Raw genomic sequence first — 18,914 nt, 5'->3', positions numbered from 1 at the left:
ACTGTGGGTAAAAAAAGGCTTATGGGGTTAGAGGTCAGTAGAATAAAAACAACCTTGAGCAGAACACAGGAGACAAGCAAGGGTATGATCGTAGCTGAAATATAGGCTCCTGTTCTAAATGCTGTGAAGCCACTTTACCAGTTCAGCTCAATTTAAATAGTGGGACTCAAATCTTCTTCAGCAAGGGAAGCGGTTTCATGCCATATTGAAAAGGGGCCATAGGGGTTGTAAGCCTTGAAATAATGGAGAACTGTATGGGTATTATAGATTTTAATAGGAGTCTAGGAGGCGGATTTAAGTAGGAGTCAAAAAATATTCAGGATTTGGGATTTTTGTTCTTTTGCTTGTGTTGTGTGACTCCACAAAACCTCCCAGCTGTATGCACATATTATTATTTACAATGTGGTCATCATGCAGTTGCCAATTTATTTACCATGTGTGCACATTTTTGCAAGGTAGAATTGCCACTGTACATTTCCAGAAGGGACAATCTTATTTTTGTCCAAGTAAAAGGTCATTTGCCAAAAGCTTTGTCACAAGTTTTAAACCAGGGACCTCTCCCACGTGTCTGCTCCATTTCCATCAGTCTTATAACAAAACTTAGCAAGGGAATTCAACAACTGAAATACAGTCTTACTCCTCCCATTAAAGGGGCATTTTTTCTTGCCCGATTATTGTTTCTGTTTTCATAAATTTGCATCTAATAACGGGAGTGGATATTAACATACCTTGCTATCAACATTTTCAGGTTGAGATGGCATTAGTCATGTACAATGCTTGTTCCTTTTGGATACACCGCGGAAATCTCTATGAATTCCATGCAGAGGTGGAACTAGGGCAGGGCAGGTGGCCCAGGTGCAGCCTAAGAGGGGGTGAAGAATGGTCTCAGAGATCCAGTTATCGAAGATAGGCACAGTGATGGGGGAGAGTGAGGATGTATGTCCCGCCCTGGCAGCAAAGGTGGGCCCGCCAAGGTGGCCTTATCCCGAGTCAGGCCTAACTTTAGGTATTTGACACTTGACTGGGCCACTCTCTGCCACCAGGAGTGGACCTCCCCTCTGCTCCACAGGTAGGGCCCATGGAGGGGGAAGAAGACAGAGAGAAAAAGAAAGGGGGGTGTAAAAGAGAGGGAGAATGAGAGAGAGGCGGGGAGAGAGAGAGGAAGGGGAAAGAGAGCAAAAGGCAGGACGGAAAGAGCGAAAAGGGGAAAGAGGTAGAGTGAAGGAGAGAAAAACGGGGTAAATAGAGAGAGGGGGGAGAGAGAGATTGTATAAATTGAAGGGGAGCATAATTGGTGAAACTTGCCTCGGACAGAAGAATACCTTGTTCCGACTCTGATTCCATGCTTTATCACCTGGAATTTGGATATCAACCCCCCCCCCCCCCCCCATTTGTGTAGTTCAACATTCACCCACAGTAGCTGTAATGTATCTAAATAAGATGAGATTTGTTGTAGGTTGTGATCATGTTCATTGACCAATGTGAGAGTTTTTCCTAGATTCAATGACAGAATTCCCGGTACAGCATGATGTGGCTCAAAGTTCGTGTAGCTGAATAATGTAGATTTATTGTAGGTTGTGATATTTTTTTAGGGGGACCCAGATTAGGGTTCTTCATAGATAAAATTAAAGTATACAGAGCTTTCAAAACCTCATCAGTTTCTTCTTCAAATGTACTGCTTAATGTTAACAGTAGAAGAAACCTACGAGATTTTGAAAGCTCTATACCCTCTATACACACATTTATAAACATTTTAGCTATGAAGAAACCTAGTTTGGTTTCCCTAGAAATGATCAAACCTACAACTAATTTTCAGCATGAAGAGTTGTCCATTCAAAGGTACGACAGCTTATGACAAACCAAACATATTAATGCTTTTTTAGTACCCTGTTTGGGTCTGCATAATATCCTATAGATGTAGCCTTATTACATTTATTTAGCTGCCGCCTTGATGTATCTGCAAACTGAGGCACATTTAAAATCCCTAAGTGCCGTATTCTAGTTAAGTCAATAGGGATTTTTGGACAAAAATCCACTTTGGACAACATAGAAGAGAGCCCTCAATAGTAACATTTCAGCACCAAGATCACGAGTGTAGCAATAATACTCCTGTAGACGGACGCTCACAGAGGTACACAATTGGAGACTTTTGTAAGGTGAAATTATAACAAGGCTTTATTGTGCCTTTTCCTTAACATCAGGAAACCATCCAAACAAGGGGGAAACAAAGCTTCTATTCACTTGGGAGTGGTTCTAGTGAAATACTATGCAATTCACAACTCCCTTAGTAAAGCATGTCTCCCAGCTCCAAACACATAGCATGAAATGAACAGATATAAAAAGTCTTGCTAATAAAAGTCTTATCTGTTAGCTGGCTGCTGTAGGGGAAGCTTCTCTGCTCTCCTGGAACCGCACCCGTGTGTGCACAGAAAATGTCAGCATCCAGGTTCAGAAGTCTTATATGTCAGCTCCAGAGATCTGTGTTCTCTTGGTCAGTCTCTCCTGGGAGACTCAAGAACCTCTGCTCTGTCTCCAAAGTTCAGCTCACATGTGAGCTAAGGAGTCACTTCCTGTCTCAAAGGCAGGCTTTTTCTACCACCTGTAATCAGGCAGGTGGTGTTAGTTAATTTGCTACCAGCAGTTAACCACCACACTGCTGGATTAGAGGCACATTTGTGAACAGGGATAAGTCCCCTGTTACAACTCCTGAAGAAAGTCGGTTGTTTCCCTAAATAAGTTAGTGGGGTTAAATCTGTAGCTCCTCTTGGATGGTAGAATAGTGTGTGGTTTACTGGTCTGAATTGTACATCCTCCCAAATGCAGAGAGCTAGTTTATATACTGATGTTATGTTCCGCCTCCCCCTTGCAGAAACTAATACAATGGTGGTGTGGGTGGACTACTTGGGGCCATATGAGTTTTCTTCATTTGCTGATTCTCACCGAGCTGCACGTTTGCTTCCTTACATGTGACCAGGGATCGCAAACCGTGACATTCCCATGTGAAAGATGGCTTGCAAAATCCGAGGATGACGGAGAAACAGTGAGGGAGCTGGTGCCATCGGATATCTTTACTAAGAAGCTCATGAAAGACGGGACTTTGAAACAAATTGAAACGGAGGTGGAAGACCCACTGGAAAGTAAGGAGATGTAGGCTGGGTTTCTCAAACCCTCTTGCTGCTGGTGAACCATTAACGTGTTGCAAAGCATTCTTGGCCATTCTGTCAGGGGGGTTATTTTAACCCTATATTGCCAATGACACTGCAGCTGTTACTGGCACACAAAGGGTTATAGATTGCATGTCCAGCCTGGTATGCATTTGCCCTTCTTAATTAAACTTAAATAAAGAGACAACACACTATTAAAACTTTTCTGGCCAAAGCGTTAACTTTATTAATTAGGACATAAATAAACATCCTTTAACAAGTGTAATATACCTTGCTTCCCAGCCCAGGATCACGCCAAACAAACTCTACCTCCGGGGCCAGAGTATAACCATTATTTAGACTCAACTTTAACCAATTATACCAACAATTATCGCCCTTAAAATGGCAAACCAAGCTATTTATTTCTTAAAGGATTGGAAAAGAGCAACATTCATTTCAGCTTCAGGGACACCCTGCTTCCGGAGGTACTTACCTCCGTAGTAGGTGCTCTTAGCCGCTCTGCTCGGCTACCAGGGATCACGTAATGGCCGCTGTTCAATGCTCCCGCGTCCTGGAGTCCAATAGGAAGCCATGATGTCATCAGGTTCGGCTTCCTATTGGCCCGCGTGACGCGGGAGCTTTAAACTTTAAAGCTTGCTCAGCTGGAGCGGCTACCTACTACGGAAATAATTACCTCCAGAAACAGGGGATCCCCGGAGCCGAAATGAATGGGGTTTAGCTCCGGAGACCCCCTGCTTCAATCTTGGGTAAATAAAGAAAAATGTGCTTGGATTACTCCTTTAATGAAGCAATAAAATACTGTGACAACCCAATATTTTGTGTGTGTGTATGTGTATATATGTGTATATATATGTGTATATAAAAAAAAAAAAATATATATATATATATATATATATATATATATATTACAAAATAGTACATTGTTAAAGCATACAGCTTTGACAAAGAATTATATGAACTAATTCGTGTAAGAGGGAACAAAACAAATTAGTAAGAGGGAGGAAGCTCACAATATTTACAATGATGAGGAATGCCGGACTCTTAATAAACCCCCAATTATACCCTTTTTCCCGCTCCTTCTAACTGAATACTGGCAGAGTGCCAGCCGGCTGTCCCTCAGACCCCCACTTTCCACCAATCCCCTGCTGAGACCACTAGCACTCTAAACCAATCAATAGCTACCATTTGTCTAAGCTGGCCAATGACCTGGTGACAGCACACCATAAGAGCAGTGTCCACACGCCGAGCGTTGGCTACTTGGCAACTAGTACAAGGAAAAAAGAGTGGTGTGATTAGCGCTAAAAAACAGATCAAAACAAATGTGATAATGATTATATGAACACAGTGTGAATATTAAATTAATTAATAAACAAGGCTGCCAGGAACATCTAACCCAAACACAGTTAGTGAAACACAAAAAAGATGAATACAGACCGGCGCCTTAGAGTCCAAATAGGTGGTATAAAAAGTCCAATGGATGGCTTGAAATATCCAATAAATGGTGATCTAGTCCAGTGGACAGCAGATTCCTCAGCAGCAAAAGTGATATGCCATGCAGGGAAGACAAGAGAACAAAATCATAGTGTAACACAGTATGGTTAACACATATAACATATAGACATACACAGACAAACACTGACAACACTAAACAATAGGCTGACTAATAATAAAGATTTTAATAAACACAGTAGAATCCAGCACACTGGTGACGAGCAGGTTCAGGTTCCGGTGTTTTAAAACCGGAATCCTACTTACAGCAAGGCCACAGGATATAAGCAGGTGAATAGTGTATTGATGGTCCGGCGGCACGATCTGCTCCTCTATCAGTGGTGCTGGTAAATAACTTTCAAAGGCCCAACGCGTTTCGTGCGCATGCGCACTTCTTCAGGGGCTCCCCAGCACCACTGATAGAGGAGCAGATCGTTGCAGCAGTTGCAGCAGTTCCTGGAGTTGCGGTTCATAGGAGTTGGCATTTGCAGTGTGATCCGGTGTCTTTGTCCCGCCCGCTGTGACGCAGTTCCGGGCGCAAACGGATGGCGTCTTGTGGAGTAGAAGGCAGTGTCGCCATTTTCGGCATCAGCTCGAGGAGTTACCTGCAGGACTCTACACGCGGCACGCGCCCACAAGCATCTGCCGCCGGACCATCAATACACTATTCACCTGCTTATATCCTGTGGCCTTGCTCTAAGTAGGATTCCGGTTTTAAAACACCGGATCCTGAACCTGCTCGTCACCAGTGTGCTGGATTCTACTGTGTTTATTAAAATCTTTATTATTAGTCAGCCTATTGTTTAGTGTTGTTTAGTGTTGTCAGTGTTTGTCTGTGTATGTCTATATGTTATATGTGTTAACCATACTGTGTTACACTATGATTTTGTTCTCTTGTCTTCCCTGCATGGCATATCACTTTTGCTGCTGAGGAATCTGCTGTCCACTGGACTAGATCACCATTTATTGGATATTTCAAGCCATCCATTGGACTTTTTATACCACCTATTTGGACTCTAAGGCGCCGGTCTGTATTCGTCTTACTTGGCAACTAGTACTGTATATTACGGGGGCGTCACACTTGGCCCCAATTTCATAATTTGTACCCATTTTCTATTAGAAACAGCTGCAATGGTTTGTTCTGCATCAAAGATGTTAAAGCAACAGTTAATCAGTACTATGTAACTAAAAGATTCCTCTGTATTTCTGCTTTCATTTAAGTAACCCATTTTGACTGACTGCTTAAAAGGTGCAATCCCCAATACACTATTGGGGGGGAAATGGTTGCCACCTTTACATCCTTTTTAAGCCCACTTTTATCTTCTATATGCTTGACTTTTTTATTTTATTTTGGGGGTTAAAACAATGTGGCTGCACATTCCTCTGCAAGTAATAATTGGATTGAATACCATATATTGAATCTGACACTTAAGAAGAAATGTAAAAACGAACCACTGAGTTCTTAATGGGAGCAATTTGTATTTTCAACGCTTTATTTGGGTGATGAACCTGTAAGTTAGCAACCTGTAATTTGTTGTAATAGCTTTTACCTAACAGCTTTACTGAAGCTTTTTCATGCAAACACCATGCGATAATTACAAATGAAACGGAATGTAAATTGGTGGTATCACCTGTCTCTTAGCCACACTAATGCTGCCACGATTCCCACCCATTCACTTCTTCGTGTCACTTCACACTGGGAGACGGCAGGGGTTCCCAACTCTAGTCCTGAAGACTGAGACACTGATTGCACCACCTGTGCCAAAGCAGGGATATCCTGACCGGTTGGGGGGTTCTTGAAGACTCGAATTGAGAACCCCTGCACTAAGGTCTTTGCTGGGCAACACACCCATTCTGGCGTTAATTATTCAAGTTCATGGCATTTAACGCCGTATTATGTGCGTTACTCCGTAACAGACCAGTGAATTCTCGCCGCCCCTCCTCCCCCTCTCCTCCTCCCCCCCCAGTATTTTTGACCTGGAATCCCTTAATCCCACTGATATTGGTCGTGGCAGATTGATACCTCTGCTTCTGGGACATGTTTGTTGCTTCCCACGCTTTCAGTACCTTGACCTCTCTTTGCAGCTCATACGTACAGTGTCTCCGTATTTACCGGGGATATCTACGGGTCTGGAACGGACGCAAATGTTTTCCTCACCATCTACGGAGATTTGGGAGATACGGGCGAGAGAAAGCTCAGCAAGTCGGAGACCAATTCCAACAAGTTCGAGAGAGGACAGGTACAGCCAATCTGCATCATTTTGCACACTTCTATTAAAGATGAGACTGAGCTATATATATATATCCTATTTCCTCAATTCTAAGACGCACCTTTTTTTCGATTTTTACATGTCTGAAATCGGGGTGCGTCTTAGAATCGATGTATTAAAAAGGGTGTCTGCAGTACTAACCCCCTCTTTTCACTTAACATGTTTCAGGAAAGGTCCCATTTCAGCGGAGTACGAAGTGTGTGGTGGCGGCAGGAGAGGTCCCATGTCTGCAGATGGTTGAAGATGGACAGTGGGCGGGAGTGCGGTGGCGGCGGCAGGACAGGTCCCAAGTCTGCAGGGGAATGAAGATAAGAACAGCGGGCGTGCGGTGGTGGAGGTGGCTAATAGATCATAATAGCAGGAACAGAGCGGCATAGGGGAACGACTTGAGAGGTGCACACTTCAACACCGGAAGTTGACCGGTGTCTGACTTCCGGTTACAGTGTGCACCTCCCAAGCCATTCCCCTATGCCGCTCTGCATCCTGCTCAGCTCTCCTGCTATTATTATCTCCTGCCGCCGCACCCCACTGCACGCCCGCTGTCTTCTTATCTTCATTCACCTGCAGACTTTGGACCTGTCCTGCTGCCGCATACCCACTCACTGTCCATCTTCAACCATCTGCAGACGTGGGACCTCTCCTGCCGCCACCGTTCGCTTCATCCTCCGCTGACATGGGACCTCTCCTGAAACATGGTAAGTGAAAAAGTAATTTTCCTCGATTCTAAGGGCCAAATCGAATACAGTAGTTACAGAGTAGATGAAGTTGAAAAAAGACATACGTCCATCCTGTCCAACCTATGCTAAATTTAGACGACATACTTTATCTTATATCCGTACTTACAGTATATTGATCCAGAGGAAGGCAAACAAAAAACCCCAGTGATATATCATCCAATAATATCTGATAAGGGGGAAAATAAATTCCTTCATGACTCCAAATATTGGCAATCAGATTACTCCCTGGATCAACATCCTTTCCAAAGAAATTGATTGTATGTGTGCTTGGGGAACCCTTACTTTGTTAACGGCTTCCTATTGCCCCATGCAATGTGGAAGATTGAAAGCCCCGTTTTGTGCGGACTAAACGCCGATTCCTTCACTGGTAATTATCTCAAGAACCATGTGGTCCCCCACAGCTGAAAATGTTGCGGATCAGTTTTGTGGGGCCCTCCTCCAGTTCCCATCCTGTAAAAAATAAAAGTGGGCAATAAAAAAATAAGTTGGGGGAACTGCTGCTGTAATTCATACCTAAGAATATTTTAAATGAAATATTTTCTCCCTAATTGAAACCGTTCTGCTTCCGAGGACCCTCCAATTCAAAATCAAAAAACATCAAGAGTGAAAGAGAGAGGAATGGCTGCTTTGCAGTAACACATTGCAGGCGAACTCCCCTGAGAGCCTAACCACCAGCTCTGTCAGCTCCATTTCTTACCAATTTAGTGGAATGAGCACACAATTCGATATTTATGTACTGATGAAGGCAATACTTACCTTAGGTATTTTATCTTTATTATGTATTTTAATGAGCAGGTAAAGTTTCTTATGGCATGTTATTAACTATGTGGGAAAGTTTCTCATGGCATGCTACTGTATTAACTAGGTGGATAAGTTTCTCATGGCATGCTATTAACTAGGTGGATAAGTTTCTCATGGCATGCTATTAACTAGGTGGATAAGTTTCTCATGGCATGCTATTAACTAGGTGGATAAGTTTCTCATGGCATGCTATTAACTAGGTGGATAAGTTTCTCATGGCATGCTATTAACTAGGTGGATAAGTTTCTCATGGCATGCTATTAACTAGGTGGATAAGTTTCTCATGGCATGCTATTAACTAGGTGGTAACGTTTCTCATGGCATGCTATTAACTAGGTGGTAACGTTTCTCATGGCATGCTATTAACTAGGTGGTATAGTTTCTCATGGCATGCTATTAACTAGGTGGTATAGTTTCTCATGGCATGCTATTAACTAGGTGGATAAGTTTCTCATGGCATGCTATTAACTTGGGGGATAAGTTTCTCATGGCATGCTATTAACTAGGTGGATAAGTTTCTCATGGCATGATATTAACTAGGTGGATAAGTTTCTCATGGCATGCTATTAACTAGGTGGTATAGTTTCTCATGGCATGCTATTAACTAGGTGGATAAGTTTCTCATGGCATGTTATTAACTAGGTGGATAAGTTTCTCATGGCATGCTATTAACTAGGTGGTATAGTTTCTCATGGCATGCTATTAACTAGGTGGATAAGTTTCTCATGGCATGCTATTAACTAGGTGGATAAGTTTCTCATGGCATGTTATTAACTAGGTGGATAAGTTTCTCATGGCATGCTATTAACTAGGTGGTATAGTTTCTCATGGCATGCTATTAACTAGGTGGATAAGTTTCTCATGGCATGCTATTAACTAGGTGGTGAAGTTTCTCATGGCATGCTATTAACTAGGTGGTGAAGTTTCTCATGGCATACTATTAACTAGGTGGTATAGTTTCTCATGGCATGCTATTAACTAGGTGGATAAGTTTCTCATGGCATGCTATTAACTAGGTGGATACGTTTCTCATGGCATGCTATTAACTAGGTGGATAAGTTTCTCATGGCATGCTATTAACTAGGTGGTGAAGTTTCTCATGGCATACTATTAACTAGGTGGTATAGTTTCTCATGGCATGCTATTAACTAGGTGGTAAAGTTTCTCATGGCATGCTATTAACTAGGTGGATAAGTTTCTCATGGCATGCTATTAACTAGATGGTATAGTTTCTCATGGCATGCTATTAACTAGGTGGATAAGTTTCTCATGGCATGTTATTAACTAGGTGGATAAGTTTCTCATGGCATGCTATTAACTAGGTGGTATAGTTTCTCATGGCATGCTATTAACTAGGTGGATAAGTTTCTCATGGCATGTTATTAACTAGGTGGATAAGTTTCTCATGGCATGCTATTAACTAGGTGGATAAGTTTCTCATGGCATGCTATTAACTAGGTGGTGAAGTTTCTCATGGCATGCTATTAACTAGGTGGTGAAGTTTCTCATGGCATACTATTAACTAGGTGGTATAGTTTCTCATGGCATGCTATTAACTAGGTGGATAAGTTTCTCATGGCATGCTATTAACTAGGTGGATAAGTTTCTCATGGCATGCTATTAACTAGGTGGATAAGTTTATCATGGCATGCTATTAACTAGGTGGATAAGTTTCTCATGGAATGCTATTAACTAGGTGGTAAAGTTTCTCATGGCATGCTATTAACTAGGTGGATAAGTTTCTCATGGCATGCTATTAACTAGGTGGATAAGTTTACAATAGAAGCGGTCGACCTTGGAACCATCTTGAAGATTAAGATTCGCCATGACAACACTATGCTGAACGCTGACTGGTACCTGGAGAGAGTGGAGATCCTGAATGACAACACTGAAGAGACCTATTTATTCCTCTGCGAGCGTTGGCTTTCCACCAAGAAAGAAGATAAGAGGATTGAAAGGGTCCTCTATGAAAAGGTATTCTTATTGCACTGCCGTCCAGTGGAAAATCACTTGGCACATATTAAGAATCGGGGCCTTTGGATGATGAACTTACATATTATCTGGCTACTAGATGACAATAAGTTGCAACAACATAATGATGTGCGTTAAAGAAGTCATGTATACTGTCATTATCACTGAACCATATTTACAGACTAAAGACTTACAGATTTAAATAGATTTAGTTCTAGCAGTCATTTTGGCCCTGGAAGAGTGAAGGTGTGTTGTATAGATTGTAACTCCTTTTAAAGCTGCAGTTAAAGCTATCATTAAAAAAAAAAAAAAAAAAAAAATTAATTCAATATGTTCATCAATACAATCTACACACTGACAAGTGATTAGCTAAGTTGCTGATCGATCCGTTCTCCTGTAATCGATCGCTGAAATTTGGCTGGGGGTTCACTAAATACATCTTGGGTAATCTTCTGCTGCACTGACAGCCAAAGTTCTGCGAGGAAGATCATGTGACCAGGCAGGCACTAGATTCAATTGGTTCACTGCTAGAGAGGGCAGGGCTCAACAAGGTGTTGCTGTTTCAGAAGGGGAAAGGGTTATGACTTTGTAAATGGTTGCTATAGGAACAAAAATGCTTGTTACATTAGTATACATAAAAAATGTCTTTAAAATTGTAAAAAAAAAATTTTTTTGATTGCTACAATTATTTTCTCTTAATACAGAACTGATTTATTTAAAAAAATACGCATGCAGGATATTGCTTGAACTGCAGCTTTAATGAACATATATAAATATTCTTCATTGATCAAGCCAAGTATTAAATAGGGTCTGAGGTTTAACAGCAGATGGGAAATGGGTAGACTAGGTGGACCAAGTGGTTCTGATCTCCTGACAAATTCCAAATGTTATATGTTTCATAGAAACACTTGCAGTTCAGGGGTTTAGATAACACTCGTGGTGCTAGCAGGAGTGGAGCTAGTCAATGGTGGGCCCAGGTGCAAATACACTAAAAAAACTGCTCCCCTTCTTTCCTCCCTCCCCTCCCCCGGGGCCGTGTTAAAACCGCCTGCGTGGGATCCCTCCTCCGCTGCCGCCCTATAAGATCCTGCACCACAGGTGAGGCCCAGGGGTGTGAGAGAAAAGGGGGCGTGTAGAACTGCTGGAAAAAGCTTTCTAAAATAAGTACCTGAAATGTGTGGGTGCAGTCCAATCGGGCTGAACCGGTGGTAGTTCTACCACTGGGTGCTCGGTAACATTACAGAGTGATACTGTGCAGGCCATTCTGCACACGTTGCCCTTGAAATACAGCGTTTGTACAGGTAAGTCCTGCAAGGGGAAAGTACAAAACCGCAGATATATGTTCCAACTTCTTTGATTGCTTGGTCCATGGTTTGGTATCTTGAAGCAGAATTAAAAAAAAATTGCATCTATGGCAAAAAATAAAAATGCAATTTTGTACCATCCATTTGCCAGACTGTGGATGAAACATGTCAATCAGTTGAATAACTAAGGAGACGTAATGGGGTTTATTTACCAATGTCCCCCAGCTGCAAAACTCAAGCAAGACCAGTGATTGGGAATTTCACAATATTTATCAAAGAAAAAACTCCAGCTGCTTTCCATAGGATTTATTTTCTTTGACAAATATATTTCTGTTTTCCCCCTGATTTGCCTCAGTTTTCCAGCTGCAAGACTTTAGTGAATAGGCCTCATAATATCTGTGAAAGTCTGAGAGGTAAAGAGCATCCGCAGTGTCATTTCTCCACTAACACACAGATACCCAGCAAGCTCTCAGAAACCCCCCAAATTACCACAATATATATGTATATGTGTCAAAAGGAGTGCCACTGGGCGTGGCTAATTGTACTGTATAAAACAAGAAACAAAGAAGTCCAGAGCAACATCCAATGTGACAAAAATACACAGTGAAATACCTATATATCTCTTGAAAAATAATCATTTAGTTAAACCTTTGGCCAAAGCGTATAAGCCTGCGAGCCACTTTCAAGGCATGACCATAATATCGCAGGTCCTAACACGAACTGGTTAAAATCCTTATTTACCTCTATAATTAGAGGAAGGAATCACTAATCAGATTCAGAATATCTATGGATTTCTAAACCATCTCCAACATCAAATATTCAGCTTCCAGATGTAATATACAGTATCAAGAAACAGTGGTACGTCCAGTAAAGGTGTATTTTATACTGTATGTGCATTATCTTCCTCCGGACTATACTGTCCTAGGCCGGGGCTGCTCTCCACTGAACCTTTGTGTGTGAATTCCCATTAGGATTATGATGGGGAACGAATCAGCTTGGGCAGCTCCTCCAAAAGTTTTTGGGGCTCCTCCCTCAGCCTGAAGAGTCACGATAATAATGGCAATGTGAAGAGGAAAAGCAGCCTGGACGGCTCCCAACAAGAAGGACAAAGTAAGGAATATTGTTAAAGGCCCTTGTTAAAGGTCCTCCTGGCATCCAAGGGGTAGCTGATCGACACCTTTTATAAATATAGTGCAGGCTGAAAGGCCACCCTTGCCAATCTTTGCTTTTAAAACTTCTAATGAAATGTCAGACCTGGCAAGAGGGCCTAACTATGCCAAGTAACTGCAGGTCAACGGTGTGATAATGGCCAAGGCCTGGTTTGGTATTCCTGTTTTTCTAATGGTGTGAGGTTTTAACAAGGCCCAGCCTGGAATGTTATCACACTGTTAGCCTCCAGTTAGGTGGCAAGTATGTATACATATGGTTTAACCCCATTGGTACCGAAGGAGGCATCATTGTGTAGACTATTGAATTGTCACATTGCATTACAACTAAAGCGGTTAAAGATTTTTTTTATTCTCATAACCCTAAATAGTTTAGTTTTAGCTAAAGATGCGCAAAACTGTCTCCTAGGGCCTCACAATATTTTTTTCTGGGTTTTTAATAATTTGGTGTAATGTAGCAGACGTTATTGCACCCATTATAGCATGTTAAGGACCTAATTGGCATGTTGCGGTTAGCAACTAACACGATTTGGCAACTCAGGGCAACATTGAATTGTTTTGCAAAGCACCCGTTAACAGACACCGGTTTTGGGAGGTATAGAAGTCAATAGGTACTCTACTAAATAAGACTCCACTCTTCCAGCAAGGGTCTGGATGAATGGTAACTTTGCATGGGTCACAAAGGGGCCTATGCACTAAGCTCCGTGCTTTTGCGTCCGCATAAAATAAAAAAGCACGTCCGTTAAAAAGTGAAGCCGGAGACGCGATTCACTAAGGCTTGATCCCATTTTTTAACGTACGTGCTCAAAACAGCCACAGCGTATGTGTTGCTTTTTTCCCCCTGCTAGCGTTCTTAAATTTCACGTACGCTAGCTGATAGAAAGAATAAGCCGCCTGTAACATTTGCATGGAGATTCTGTATCTCCATGCAAGGCTGTTACAGGCGATTGTACACTAATTAAATACATTTTAATAATAGTGTATATGAGCAGGGGGTCTCCGGAGCTGAACCGCATTGGTTTCAGGTCCGGGGCCCCCTACTTCAGGAGATACAGGCCCCGTTATGGGGTGCCGGTATCCCCTGCACTTTCAAGCTCCCGCGTCACGTGACCGGGATATTTACATTCTGCAGGGGATACCGGCACCCCATAACGGGGCCTGTATCTCCTGAAGTAGGGGGGCCCGCGGACCTGAAACCAATGCGGTTCAGCTGCGGAGACCCCCTACACATCTACACTACGGTCAAAACACACATAACAATAAACAATAATTCATTACCGTAGCGGCTATCTGCAATGATAATGAAGCTGCATTAATGTATTTTTATTAATAGTGTGCGGGAGCAGGGGCTCCCCTGAGCTAAACCGCATTGATTTCTGCCTCAGAGACCCCCTGCTTCCCGAGTTACAGGCCCCGGTATGGGGCATCGGAGGGCAATGTCGCCGCCATCTTTATAGTGGGCTCTATAAAGATTGCGGCGGCATTGGCACCGATGCCCCAAACCGGGGCCTGTAACTCGGGAAGCAGGTTGTCCCTGAGGCAGAAATCAATGCGGATCAGCTCAGGGGACCCCCTGCTCCCGCACACTATTAATAAAATATATTAAAGAAGCTTCATTACTTTAGCGGCTATCCGCTAAGGCAATGAAGAGGTTAAGGCACAATAGCATGTTTATTGGGGACAATTGCCCTCAATAAACATAGCAATATACAACACACATCCCCCCCACCCCCTAACACATACAGTACAGTAATGTGCAAAATAACTATTATCCAGATATGGATAATAGATTGTTTGCCCATTATGAAACACATAAAACATGCATAAATAAAAACATGAGTTCTTAATGTAAAAATCACCACATTGCATGTTACAATAAATCCAGCAGCATTTTTAAAAATAAACCAACAAACCACCAGCTCCACAAATGTATATCAAATGTCACAAAATTATAATTAATTGTTAGAATATTAAATTGTTTGCCGAAGTTCGTTTTTGGGTTGTGTATGTGGGATTTGTAGCCTTTGATTTGTCCTTTCCAAAAAGATTAAAATAAACTTTAATTCAACTGATACATTTTTACTTGCATAACTATCTATAAAGAAACATGCTGGGGAGGGGACTAATGTGTCCCGTTTGTTACAGTGATCCCTTATCACATCATCATCACCACTGGCCAGGAGCGAGACGGAGGCACAGAGAGCCGGGCCTACGTCATCATAATGGGACCTCAGAAAGTAAAGACAACCAGGCTGTGGCTGGACCTCCCGAAGGGGAAGAGAGGCTTTGTCCCTGGCTCTGTGGAGAAGTTCTCCGTGGTGGGATTAGATGTTGGAGAGATTAAAAAGATGGAGGTGAGATTTGTAGCAACAGACCCAGTTATAAATGTAGTTTATAAACACATTGTGGAATGCTCTAAACACATATGCAAGTGTCTTCTGATGAAAAGAGGAAAAAAAATATATATATATATATTTATATATATAACTCCTTAGCTGGAGTACCTTTCCGGTATAAAATAATGAAATATCTCATATACAATCCATTCAACTGGTAGTATCCCACTCGGCACTGTTGTAAGGTATACCCACATTAAATTATCCAGACACATACAGTATAAGGTTTGCATAGTGTAATGAATGATGAAAGAGATAAATCTCAAGGACTCATAGTGCAGCATCCTTGGGTGATGATCCATATCCTCAGGTACAGGTGTGCTTCCATCTTCAATCAGGAACAACAATAAAGGCAAAAAAGACACATCACTACTTCCTAGCAGATGAGTGATCAAAAAGGGAGAGCGTTCCCAAAAGTGAAAAAGACTAATTTATTAGTGTAGACGGACGTTCACAGAGGTACACAATTGGAGACTTTATAAGGTGAAATTATAATAGGCTTTATTGTGCCTTTTCCTTTTCATCAGGAAATCATCCAAATACAGGGGGGTGGGGGGGGACAAAGCTTCTATTCACTTGGGAGTATCTCTAGTGAAACCACCATGCAATTAATTCACAACTCCATAAGTCAAGCATGTCTCGCAGCCCCAAAACATATAGCATGAAATAAGCAGGTATAAGCAGTCTCTTAATTATGAAAGTCTTATCTGTTTCTTGCTGTAGAGTAAGCTTCTCTGCTCTCCTGGAACCGCACCATGCGTGCACAGAAAATATCAGCATCCAGGTTTAGAAGTCTTATTTGGTGTCTTGCAATCAGCTATGCTAGGCAGAGCTCAAGACCGGTCAGCTCCAGAGATGTGTGTTCTCTTGGTCAGACTCTCCTGGGAGTCTCAAGAACACTCCTCTGTCTCTCCAAAGGTCAGCTCTCAGTCAGAGCTAAGGAGTCACTTCCTGTCTCAAAGGCAGGCTTTTGTAAACAATCTAATCAGGCAGGTGGTGTTTAGTAATTAACTGCTAGATTAAAGGCACATTACTGAACAGGGATAAGTCCCCTGTTACAATTAGCAACATGGAAAAAAGCAGCATACACAGGCAAAAATGCCCACACTTACGTGTTCCAAGCGTTAGCTTTTTATGAAGGTGAATACAAGATATAGTAACTAGAATGTATTTATACCTACTGTGAGCGCTGGCGAAACCAATTCCCTTCACTTCCAGGTTTTCGGAAATGGCGTGAAACGTATGACGCCATTGCGTCGTTGTAACAATAAAAACTTTATTGTATTGCATGTGTAGCAACACCATGCCTAATACAAACAGAATGCGGCAAGACAAGCCCATCTGTGAGCAACACAATGCAGGACAGGCTCTCCGGATTGGAAGGGGAGTAGTGACGACAGCAAAACAAAATAAAACAAGCTTTATAAATAAACGATCAACACAAAACAGGACATGTAGACCTGGATTGTCAGGTCAGCCGCACAGCGCACGGCGGTCGGGCGCAGGAGTAGACGTCGCTGCGAAATGTCCCGGCGGCGAAGCATCCTGGCGACGGAACACCGGTGGCGTTTTGGTCGGCGAAACATCCTAGACCGTCCCTGGGCAGCGCTGCATCGGTGGCTTCAAACTTTTGCTGACCCCTCTGCCAATGTAGTCGTTAAAAAATTCCTTTATTCTTTATCACATTTGTTGTGTGTGTATATGTATTGTGACAAAACGGCTTACTCTGGGGCTCCGCCGTCTGTCCGGGACTGTTAGAACACGGTCTTTTAGGGTAGGTTAAATGACGAGGCATAACGTGCTGTTCCTTTAAACAGCCTACTGCCTGGTTTATTCAGTCCCAGGCACTGAGACTGCCACCCTGACTACAAAACAAAACACAAGCAAAACCTGAGCAATAACTTAACTAAGGTTCACCCTGACTGGGGTTGGAGCGGCTTATCCGCTTCCAACAACAAAAATAAGTCACTTTGCAATTTGAGAAAAAGGAACAGAATGATTTAACCTGTTTGGGGAGCGGATTTTCCCCTCTCTGCTTCCTGCAGCCTTCCTGCCTCCAGTCTCTTGGGGAGAGGGAAGAGGAACCAGGAAATCAGCCTTAAATACCTGATTTCTATCTAGGAGGACAGGTGACAGAAATCAGGCAGCAGACAAACTCTGGTCTGGATCCCTCGTCCCTCAGTTCCAGCAGTTGCCAAACTGTGGGATGGAATGCATGCATTCTGAGGCTGCACTTTCCAGCCTAAACAGGATAGAAGCTGTTCAGTGTCCTGGGAGCCCTATATATGGAATTTATTACCATTCCCTGGTTTCTGTCACAGTATATATATATATATATATATATATGTGTGTGTGTGTGTGTGTGTGTGTGTGTGTGTGTGTGTGTGTGTGTGTGTGTGTGTGTGTGTGTGTGTGTGTGTGTGTGTGTGTGTGTGTGTGTGTGTGTGTGTGTATGTATAATAAAGTCAGAGAACTCAGTCATTTGAGGTTGAGTATCTGCAAGTATAAGGTGCAGATGTAACATTTTCTCCCTTTTTTCCCAGCTGGGCCATGATGGGGCTACTCCAGAGAGCTGTTGGCTAGTGGAGGAGATACAACTTAATGTGCCTACCAAAGGAGTTATGTACAACTTTGTATGTAAATGTTGGTTAGCCAAAGACAGAGGAGACGGTCTTACTGCGCGAGTCTTCAATATGTTGGATGCAAACGCCATCACTATTGGCCAAAAGGTACAATAACAATTCCCAGAACATATGGGCACAGGACTCCGATTCTCATGTTTGTTTCATGACTGTCTCCTTCTACCTATACGGGAGCTATAGTTCTGTATTATTTAGTTTTCTCCAAAGTTATGTGATTGCAATGTATGGATCTCATGTTTGCATTTAATATTAGCATTTTTATAGCTATTTAGAAGAGATAAATGTGACTCTTTGGCACGCTGTGTCTGTCTTGTACTGTATATCCTAAAGTGAGCCCAGTACGAGGTCATTTTTAAAATCTTAATACTGTACCTGCCTTTTATTCTGAATATTAAGGGGAAAATGAATTTAAAAACCTGATAAAATTAGTCGTCTAAAACTGATAAAAGGGGCAGTCCCACAAAGCCGGGTAGTTGCATTTCTTAGGGGCGCCAGAATGGGTATCCCACCCTTTCTTTATCAGGGAGCCAATAAAGATAAGGGGAGGTGGGGAGGGGGGACTCCGGCTGTACAAGCGTTTACTGATCGGACAATGATGTCACACAAAAGGGAGCAGCCAGAGGAAATCAAACCCCTCCCAAGTCTCACATTACAAAATAAATATACCTGTAGGTGTGAGATTTTGATCAAAAGGAATTAGTTCCCTTTGGTCCCTTTAAAAGATGTAGTTTGGCCAGTTGCCATTGAGCTGTTCAGCCAAGCAACCAGAATTACTAAGAAAAATCAGCATACAACAACAACAAAAAAGTAGGGATTATCTACAAAGGTCTGCAGACAGCGAAAATGGGGCAACCCCAGCACAAAAATATTTAACCAGGAAAAACGCAGAAGTGCTTTAAATGCCAGTTCCTTTTCTGTGATCGGGTGCCGTTTTTTTGGCACTGATTTTGTCCCAGTTTTGCAGCTGGAAGACTT

The 18,914-nt window shown here is 42.4% G+C and overlaps 1 protein-coding gene across 3 annotated transcripts in view; it reads left to right on the top strand.

Annotated features, from left to right (window-relative positions):
* Positions 1 to 18,914, top strand: part of LOXHD1 (lipoxygenase homology PLAT domains 1) — a 303,909-nt gene that overhangs the window by 214,469 nt on the left and 70,526 nt on the right. For 2 of the 3 annotated variants that reach the window (XM_075585670.1, XM_075585689.1), the window contains 6 exons: positions 2,975 to 3,137; positions 6,738 to 6,892; positions 10,225 to 10,434; positions 12,707 to 12,845; positions 15,047 to 15,255; positions 17,841 to 18,026. In XM_075585670.1, the coding sequence (XP_075441785.1) occupies positions 2,975 to 3,137; positions 6,738 to 6,892; positions 10,225 to 10,434; positions 12,707 to 12,845; positions 15,047 to 15,255; positions 17,841 to 18,026 (1,062 nt within the window). The remainder of the gene's footprint in view (positions 1 to 2,974; positions 3,138 to 6,737; positions 6,893 to 10,224; positions 10,435 to 12,706; positions 12,846 to 15,046; positions 15,256 to 17,840; positions 18,027 to 18,914) is intronic. The other variant, XM_075585679.1, reaches the window with a different exon arrangement.

This window comes from Ascaphus truei, chromosome 1 (genome assembly GCF_040206685.1).
Source record: "Ascaphus truei isolate aAscTru1 chromosome 1, aAscTru1.hap1, whole genome shotgun sequence".
Taxonomy (NCBI): domain Eukaryota; kingdom Metazoa; phylum Chordata; class Amphibia; order Anura; family Ascaphidae; genus Ascaphus; species Ascaphus truei.
The sequence above is the reverse complement of the archived record's forward strand: the minus strand, read 5'-3'. Positions and strand labels throughout refer to the sequence as shown.